The sequence below is a fragment of the Nicotiana attenuata genome, unplaced genomic scaffold, assembly GCF_001879085.1.
Source record: "Nicotiana attenuata strain UT unplaced genomic scaffold, NIATTr2, whole genome shotgun sequence".
Lineage (NCBI taxonomy): Eukaryota > Viridiplantae > Streptophyta > Magnoliopsida > Solanales > Solanaceae > Nicotiana > Nicotiana attenuata.
In genome coordinates, this window is record NW_017674731.1 from 74,345 (window position 1) to 83,759 (window position 9,415).

The following is a 9,415-nucleotide window of genomic DNA, read 5'->3' on the forward strand; positions in this document are numbered from 1 at the left end:
TGTCCTTTTTCACATTGGAGAAGGTATAATTGTTTGGGCCCAACCCTACTTGGTATATATACATGGAAAAACGATATTTTGATGGAGGAGGACGTTTTTGAGAGGAAAACACAAGCACAGAGCCGCCGTGGAGGCCAGGTTTCATCTTTTCTTCCACCAACTTAGTCTTTTTATGCTTCTTTGTATGCTTTGTTGTTTTGCTACCATGTCTATGTGGAGCTAAACTTCACGTTCTAGGGTTGTGGTTCTTTCATGACTATTGTTATTCGGATATTGATTTTGATTTCTTAGTTTATCATATTGGTTTATTTATTCAATCCTGCACTTAATTATTTGATTGCTTGATCACCAATTGAATACTATCTACGAATCTAGAGTTGAACTCGAAAGTGGGAATTCTACATTGCATATAGGATTGAGTAGAGCAAGTTCTTGAACCTGGGCATCGGGGAACGGATTTGCGGTTAGGATAGACATATACCTAATTGCCTTGCTTGGTTGATTTACAGGAATTATAAATGCGTTCTTGTTCATTCTAACTCCATAGACATATAGGCGTTAGGTTAGCTTGAATAGGCGAGTAAGAACTCGGCAGATTCTTATGAGCAGTATTAACCCTGTCAACCAATAAACTAGATAAATTAATTAGACAATTCAATTGAAGAATACAATAGGAATGTTAGATAGCCCATAACCCTAGATCGTTTTCATTACATTGATATCAAAAAAAATCTACTCTTCCTCTGTTTAAAGTTCATTATTTATATTTCTTTATTTAATTAGTTTAGAATCAAATACTTCTAAGTTTAATTCTTGTTTAGATAATTAGGATAGTCTAATTTAGTTAATAGTTAATCACAAGTCCTCGTGGGAACGATACTCTACTCACTACTTTATTACTTGACGATCACGTGCACTTGCGTGAGTGCGTTTGGCCGCAACAAACTGCCTCACTAAACTGATAAATGCATCGACCAACACATGTGTTTAGCTGTATTCATATCTGTGTTATCCCTTAATATGTAAATGGAATTAACTACTGTATTGAAATGTATTTAGCTGTATTTTGATGTATTCTGATTTGTTATTCTTGAACATGTGTGATGTATTTCAAACTCCCATTTCTATTACCAAAATCTATTTTCTTACAATACTTATATGTATTTAACTGTATTCTAACATTAAGTTACTACACTAACAATGATACATACAACTAACAGAAACAAGTGCTTAATGATCAGTGTTTCGAGTCAAGAGGAGAGGGGAAAACTACATCAGAGGTGCCGTCCAAAATACCATCTACAGGTCAAGAGGGTGCATCTACAGATCTATGTATCTCAATTTGAGCTGGACGACAAGTTTCTTCCCAGTCAAATTCCAGAAACTAGAATTGTGATTCGCAACAGTACAAAAAAAGCTGAATCAACCCAATACCATCTCATAGGAATCGGCGACCAAGTAGATGGTACTCTTCGCCTTATGAGTCTAACTTCGACTCCGCAGGTTAGTGATTTTATAAACTTAAGATTTAGCTTTCCTCATGGTTTTTAAATTTAAAAGTCTCTAATCACGAATTTAATGAACAACAGGTACCTCAGTAAAGTTGACCCCCATTTTTGAAAAAAGACACCCCTTTGAGGATGATTCAATAACGGGGCCACATCCTATGTTAATCATTCAGGAATATGACAAATGGGTTCGTGATGGTCTTCTCGCTAGACATGATCAGAGGTGAGTTTTAAATCGGTATGTGTATTAAGTTTTTATATTTTTAAAAATACAAATAATGTTTTTTATACCATACTTGTAGAAGTAATTTGGAAGACCATTACAAGAAGAACAAGTCAACACTTCATATACCATTGGATTTTGGAGTTGATCAAGTTAATTCAAAAAATTGGTTTTACCTTCTATCGTTTGACGGGAAGCTATGGGATGACAACGTAAGTTTTTCCCCTATATTAAGTTGTATTATTCAGCTGTATTTTGGTGTATTCAGATGTATTCAGCTATAGTAAGTTGAATTGAAATGTATTAATCACCTACAGTCAGCTGTATTCAATTTATATATTCAGCTTTATTAAACTTCTATAATCAGATGTATTTAGAAATTATTTCAGCTGAATTCAAATGCTTTAATCAGCTGTAGTCAGATGTATTTTGGTGTATTCAGATGTATTCAGCTATTTATAGTTGAATTGAACTGTATTAATCACCTAGAGTCAGTTGTATTCCATATGCTGTATTCAACCTAATTTATCCTTATTCAGCTGTAGACAGTCATATTCAACTATTTAAATCATAAGTAGTCAGTTGTATTATTCAATATTATTCAACTTAACATATTTTAAAAAAAATTGAATTGTTTTAATCAGATGTAATAAGATGTAGTTAGTTGTAGTCAACAGTTTTATTCACATATAGTCCGTTGTATTCTACTGTATTTTTCATATGTGTTTCTCTGTATTCAACTATGTTCTTTAATAGTTTCATTAATTGGACTCACACCATGTACTTACCTCTTTTGTGTATAGCATATTGACGTCATATTCTACTATTTGAGAAAGAAGGGAAAGTACAATCAAACAAGCAACTTCAAGTATACAACTGTTGATTGTATATTCAAGACAAGAATCACTGAAATATTCGACAGGTATGCTGATACAGATAGTAATGCTAATGTAGCCAAAGAAGAGGATGTGGTATGTGAGTACATAAGATGCTACAGATTGCATGCTAATGTACCTTGGCATACTGTGGATAATGTCATGATACCAGTCAACTTGAAGGACAAACTACACTGGGTATTGGTTGTTGTCTCATTCAAGGAGAGATGTATCAAAGTGTATGACTCGTACAGATTTGCAGGTCATGATGCTTATGTAGTTTCTGAGATTGATAAACTAGCTAAGCTTGTACCTCTGTATCTATCAATCAGTGGCTTTTACAGAGATAGTCAAGGCATAGATTGGTCTGCTTACTCAGCATACACTGACAAGTCACATAATGATCCCTTTGAAGTTTTATTTATTTCAGATCTGCCTCAACAGAAAGCTGGGAGCATGTAAGTATTCAATCATCAATATTGTATGTTATGTACAAATCTAACTGTATGAATTATTTTTAATTGTTTTAATCAATTATTTTTTAGGGATTGTGGGGTGCATGTTGCAGCATATGCAGAGTTTCTGAGCACTCTTGGAGAGATTCCACAAACAACATTTTATTCCACTCTACTCCGTTAAAGATATGGTGCTCTCCTCTGGGACTATGCTATGCGTAAGATAGACGCTGATGCCATAAGCGAGAATGACGCACCTTCAAAGATTGCTAGGCAAATCACGGAGTCAGATTCAAAGATGCAGATAGTGTTAGCGTAGCTTTAGGTTATTATAATGTTAGAGTCAGATTCAAAGATGCAGATAGTGTAGTTTCAAGAAGAATACTGTTTTGAGTAGTTTTTGGTCTAGATGGTATTTAGTTTGAAACACTTATCACTTTATCAACAGTGTTCGTGTATGATAATTGCAACTTTTCAATCACTGTTTCACTGGTTTGTTCATAAGTATTCATTCTTATTCTTCATTTTGAATACATATTTATTTTACAGGAGTCAAGTATGTATTAATACCAAGTAACTTTGCTTGAACAGGTTTTAGTTAATGAACATGTCAATGTCAAAGTCAGAAACTTTATGTATGCTGATGGTAGGTTATATAAAAGAACTCAGCTGTATTTTTTCTGGTTTCAGTTGTATTCAATTGTATTTAACTGCTATATTCAGTTGTATTCAGTTGTATTCAGCAGCATTCATTCAGATGTATCTTTCAAGTTCAGATAATACATATTAAAGAACACAATTTCATATGTATTAAACAGGTTGTACGTAGTCAGTTATATTCAGATGTACTCAGTTGTATTTAAGTGTATTATTCAGCAGTAGTTAGTTGTGTTTAAGTGTATTATTCAGCTGTATTCAGTTGTATTCAGTTGTATTCGGCAGCATTCATTCAGATGTATCTTTCAAGTTCAGATAATACATATTAAAGAACACAATTTCATATGTATTAAACAGGTTGTACGTAGTCAGTTATATTCAGATGTACTCAGTTGTATTTAAGTGTATTATTCAGCAGTAGTTAGTTGTGTTTAAGTGTATTATTCAGCTGTATTCAGTTGTATTCAGTTGTATTCGGCAGCATTCATTCAGATGTATCTTTCAAGTTCAGATAATACATATTAAAGAACACAATTTCATATGTATTAAACAGGTTGTACGTAGTCAGTTATATTCTGATGTACTCAGTTGTATTTAAGCGTATTATTCAGCAGTAGTTAGTTGTATTTAAGTGTATTATTCAGCTGTATTCAGTTGTATTCAGCAGCATTCATTCAGATGTATCTTTCAAGTTCAGATAATACATATTAAAGAACACAATTTCATGTGTATTAAACAGGTTGTACGTAGTCAGTTATGTTCAGATGTACTCAGTTGTATTTAAGTGTATTATTCAGCAGTAGTTAGTTGTATTTAAGTGTATTATTCAGCTATATTCAGTTGTATTTTGGTATATTCATTTACTAACAGTGCTACTCAACTGTATTATTTCATAATAATACATCAGCTGTATCCAGTTGTATTTTTTAGTACTCATCTATACTCAGTTGTATGCTGATGGTAGGTTATATAAAAGAACTCAGCTGTATTTTTTTCTGGTTTCAGTTGTATTCAATTGTATTTAACTGTCAAATTCAGTTGTATTCAGTTGTATTCAGCAGCATTCATTCAGATGTATCTTTCAAGTTCAGATAATACATATTAAAGAACACAATTTCATATGTATTAAACAGGTTGTACGTAGTCAGTTATATTCTGATGTACTCAGTTGTATTTAAGCGTATTATTCAGCAGTAGTTAGTTGTGTTTAAGTGTAGTATTCAGTTGTATTCAGTTGTATTCGGCAGCATTCATTCAGATGTATCTTTCAAGTTCAGATAATACATATTAAAGAACACAATTTCATATGTATTAAACAGGTTGTACGTAGTCAGTTATATTCTGATGTACTCAGTTGTATTTAAGCGTATTATTCAGCAGTAGTTAGTTGTATTTAAGTGTAGTATTCAGTTGTATTCAGTTGTATTCTGCAGCATTCATTCAGATGTATCTTTCAAGTTCAGATAATACATATTAAAGAACACAATTTCATATGTATTATACAGGTTGTACGTAGTCAGTTATATTCAGATGTACTCAGTTGTATTTAAGCGTATTATTCAGCATAGTTAGTTGTATTTAAGTGTATTATTCAGCTGTATTCAGTTGTATTCTGCAGCATTCATTCAGATATATCTTTCAAGTTCAGATAATACATATTAAAGAACACAATTTCATATGTATTAAACAGGTTGTACGTAGTCAGTTATATTCAGATGTACTCAGTTGTATTTAAGTGTATTATTCAGCAGTAGTTAGTTGTATTTAAGTGTATTATTCAGCTGTATTCAGTTGTATTCTGCAGCATTCATTCAGATATATCTTTCAAGTTCAGATAATACATATTAAAGAACACAATTTCATATATATTAAACAGGTTGTACGTAGTCAGTTATATTCAGATGTACTCAGTTGTATTTAAGTGTATTATTCAGCGGTAGTTAGTTGTATTTAAGTGTATTATTCAGCTATATTCAGTTGTATTTTGGTGTATTCATTTACTAACAGTGCTACTCAACTGTATTATTTCATAATAATACATCAGCTGTATCCAGTTGTATTTTTTAGTACTCATCTATACTCAATTATACTCAACTGTATAGTTCATATATATTTAACTGTATAAAAATACTTCAACTACATGTATTCAGAAAATATTCACGAAAGTCATTTCAGAATATATTACTTGACAATGAGAATTTATTACTTGACAATGTCATCATAAGTATTGACAAATCGTTGAAGCACCAATACATGTCAGAGTGTTAACTATTTATTACGTGGAGCATTTCTACATGTTCGCTTGTTATGTCCTCCCTGACCACATATGCTACATGAATGTTGATTTTTCGGCTGCAACAATTCACTTAAAGTTTTATCTCGCTTCTTCTTTGGCCTTCCAGGAGGTCTTTTCCATTTGGGTGGTAGTACAACCTCCTTTGCAACATGTTCTGGTATATTCCAGTCATTTCTGTCCAGTAGCGGGTACACTGGTACATCGTATGTCATTACAATTGTATTTGGTTTGTAATAGTTAGAGCAATATTCTTCTGGCATTAGAAACTTGCTCTTCAATACAGCCCAAGCATGTGGGCATGGCAATTCATCAACTTCGAACCTCCCACAACCACATTTTCTCTCTAACAGGCAGACTGTATAATTCCTCCCACCATCGTTAACCGTATGTAAGTATTCAGTTGATGGTACCACCTACATATAAAAATAGAAATATAAGTTTTGAATATATATTCCTGAATTACCAAATGTATAATGTTGAATTAATAAGTTACATACAACTGAAATATTTGCATATATATGAATACATCATATATTGTATCCAGCAAAATATCAACAGTGAGAAGTGCAGAACTTATCAAAAGTCTGCTGTACTTTAGGCAACAGGATGCTAACAAAAGCACTAGAATCATACGCATTGACAATACATATTAAAATTACATATAATACAGCTTTTAGTTGTATTCTGATGTATTCCAATAGTTTTTGTAGCATGTTTTTAGTTATATTCAGTTGTATTGATATCAGATCTACGGAAAAATATGTCTTTTATGTGTTTGAATATAGTTGTATTCATATGTAATAATGGTAGTTCTACTTAAAACTGATTGTATTCAGTTGTATTCATGCCGTTAATTCAGAAAACAATTAAGCTATATACAACAATGACATTAAAATATAACTTACAGTCATACGTGTAGACATTCCCTCATTCAAAGTCAGCATCTCCTGGTATTTTTTTTCCAAGATTCGTGTATGTCTGTGTAGCTTTTTTGCGGTTACTACAATTCCAACGTCCAAACATCTTCCTAACTTCTTCGAGGAAGTCGTATATTGGCAATTCCCTTGCTGAAATTAGTGCGGCATTGATTGACTCAGCAATATTTGACGTCATTGTCCATCCCCTGTTAACAGGTGCATACAACCTAGCCCACTTTTCGTAACCAGCTAACTTTAAGTATTCTTTCACCCTAATATCTACCTTCTCCACCTTCTCCATCGGACTGTCAAATTCAGCTTGTGTGTACGCTCTTGCCATCGAGAAGTATATCTCGCTCAACTTGGCATGGCTCTTTTTGAATTTCTTATATACGTTGTTCCATAGATGCCATATACAAGCAAAATGCGGTACATCTGGATACACTCTCGATACAGATTTAATGATACACTCATTTCTATCTGAAACGATGCACATGTTTTCCCTTTCACCGTATGCTATCTTGAATTGCTCAAAGAACCACATCCAAGCAGCATCGTTCTCTGAATCAATAACACCATATGCTAGTGGCAATATATGACCTGTAAATACAATTGAATATAATTATTTTTAAAACATGTATTTCAATATTTAAAATATTATAATTCAGATACTCACCTGCACCATCCAACATGCTTGCCGAAACGAATGTCCCGGTGTAGTAAGATTTTAGGTGACTTCCATCCACAACAACAATGGGTCTACAATGATCAAGCCCCCTTATAAAGGCATACAAGGATATATACACGTACATGAATTCATTTTTTGGCGATTTTGCCATTCTGATGTGGGAACCTGGATATGTCATATCCATTGTATATAAGTATCCTGGTAATTTTTTGTATGAATCAGCCGGTTCGCCTCTCAGAAAATTCATTGCCTTTTCTTTAGCCCTCCACGCCAACATGTAGCTAACATCTACACCTAAATCTGATTTCACATCATCAATAATATCCCTTGGAGTGTATTTCCTCTTATGGTATGTAAGCTTAGGCCTTATCATACCACATATAAGGCTGCTACTAGCCTGCCGCTGCTCATACACCTTGTCCTTCAGCGGACATGTATGGTTATCATTGAATTCTCTCACCTTGAATAGTTCTGATTTATTAATGCTTGAAGCCTTATTCCTCCATTCACAATCTTCTGAAATACATAATAATGCATAGCTGCAAATAATTAATCATTTTACATTTGATTAGCATAGGTGTTTACAAAAAATACAGCTCATATACAGATAAATACAATCTGACATAGATACATCCTTGTATATATATATATATATATATATATATATATATATATATATATATATATATATATATATATATATATATATATATATATATAAATTTGTATACTACTGAATTCCATTATAGTTATATGTGTTTAAATACAATGAATACATCTGAATACACTTGTTTGTATATGCGTACACTTAATACCACAGTAGACCTTGATAAGAAAATAATTAGAGCCACTGTTGGGTATTTATACCAGTAAAATACATTTGAATACATGTATTTAAGGACCCTAGACAAACATATGTTTACTTCAAGTGTGATCACCAATAAGAAATACACAAATACGCATGAATACAACAACGTTAAACTTACAGCACCATCCAATAATAGAAAATACAAAGGAAAAAAATTTGAATACATGCAAACCTGACAGCATTAGACCTATCAACCCGGAATTGAAACCTTTGAGCTATAGCATAATTCTCCATCACCTCTTTCAATGTAGCCTTATCCTTATAAACTTGTCCAGCCATAACCTCCTTTTGATTAGTTTTTGAAATTATCAAATCCTTGTGGAGTTCGAACACTCCAATCGCTTCTCCTGAATTGACAAAATCTAGAGCCATTGTATCATCTGTATCGGAATCGTACCTTTGAACTGCTTCGTCTATTTGCACAATGTCGCCTTGACTTTAAACTACCTCCGGACTATAAGATCTTTTTCGATAGTTGTTATGCACAACGGATACATCCCAAATTCTCTGTTCTCTTTTTTCAATTCTACATACACTCTATAACCCATATCATTGTGTATTTTCATTGGCGTGCAATTTCCTTCTACTTTGTATTGTATTTTAATGGTCTTTGAGCTCAAATCTACGCCCAGTTGATTAGAAATTGAAGCAACCAGATCATTAAAGGAGGCATACTCCTTTATCAGTATTCCCTCAATTGAAAAATCGATGTAATTGCCCTCATCGTTCCACTTGCCAGAATGACGCAACAAAACTGTTAAACTTGCCATATGTATAGAGGAGTTATACCTTATTTTGTATATAATTTGTATCAATCGAAAAAAAGGAGAAGAGAATGGCAGAATATTGATCAGATGATGCTCTGCTTTTTCGCTTTTTTCACGTTTCTGAGTTGCTTTCTTTGTAGCAGAATACAGATTAATGAGGG

At 32.9% G+C, this 9,415-nt stretch overlaps 2 protein-coding genes across 2 annotated transcripts; both read right to left on the reverse strand.

Moving 5' to 3' along the window:
* Positions 1–5,986: 5,986 nt before the first annotated feature.
* Positions 5,987–6,651, reverse strand: LOC109219186. The gene is made up of 2 exons (XM_019383626.1): positions 6,541–6,651; positions 5,987–6,427 (listed from the first exon to the last, which is right to left on the reverse strand). The coding sequence occupies exons 1-2, from the start codon at positions 6,649–6,651 to the stop codon at positions 5,987–5,989; spliced, it is 552 nt and encodes a 183-aa protein (XP_019239171.1).
* A 290-nt stretch (positions 6,652–6,941) lies between these two features.
* On the reverse strand, positions 6,942–8,859 carry LOC109219187. The gene is made up of 3 exons (XM_019383627.1): positions 8,660–8,859; positions 7,608–8,158; positions 6,942–7,531 (listed from the first exon to the last, which is right to left on the reverse strand). The coding sequence occupies exons 1-3, from the start codon at positions 8,857–8,859 to the stop codon at positions 6,942–6,944; spliced, it is 1,341 nt and encodes a 446-aa protein (XP_019239172.1).
* Positions 8,860–9,415: the final 556 nt, after the last annotated feature.

What these genes read in the sequence shown, in the direction of transcription:
- LOC109219186 (XM_019383626.1), bottom strand. Translation starts at nt 6,651, where the DNA reads ATGCGTATGATTCTAGTGCTTTTGTTAGCATCCTGTTGCCTAAAGTAC. An exon ending in TGCTGGATACAATATATGAT is followed by an intron (nt 6,428 to 6,540) that starts GTATTCATATAT and finishes TTTTATATGTAG; the next exon opens with GTGGTACCATCAACTGAATA.
- LOC109219187 (XM_019383627.1), bottom strand. Translation starts at nt 8,859, where the DNA reads ATGGCTCTAGATTTTGTCAATTCAGGAGAAGCGATTGGAGTGTTCGAA. An exon ending in GATAGGTCTAATGCTGTCAG is followed by an intron (nt 8,159 to 8,659) that starts GTTTGCATGTAT and finishes AATTATTTGCAG; the next exon opens with CTATGCATTATTATGTATTT. An exon ending in AAGCATGTTGGATGGTGCAG is followed by an intron (nt 7,532 to 7,607) that starts GTGAGTATCTGA and finishes TTGTATTTACAG; the next exon opens with GTCATATATTGCCACTAGCA.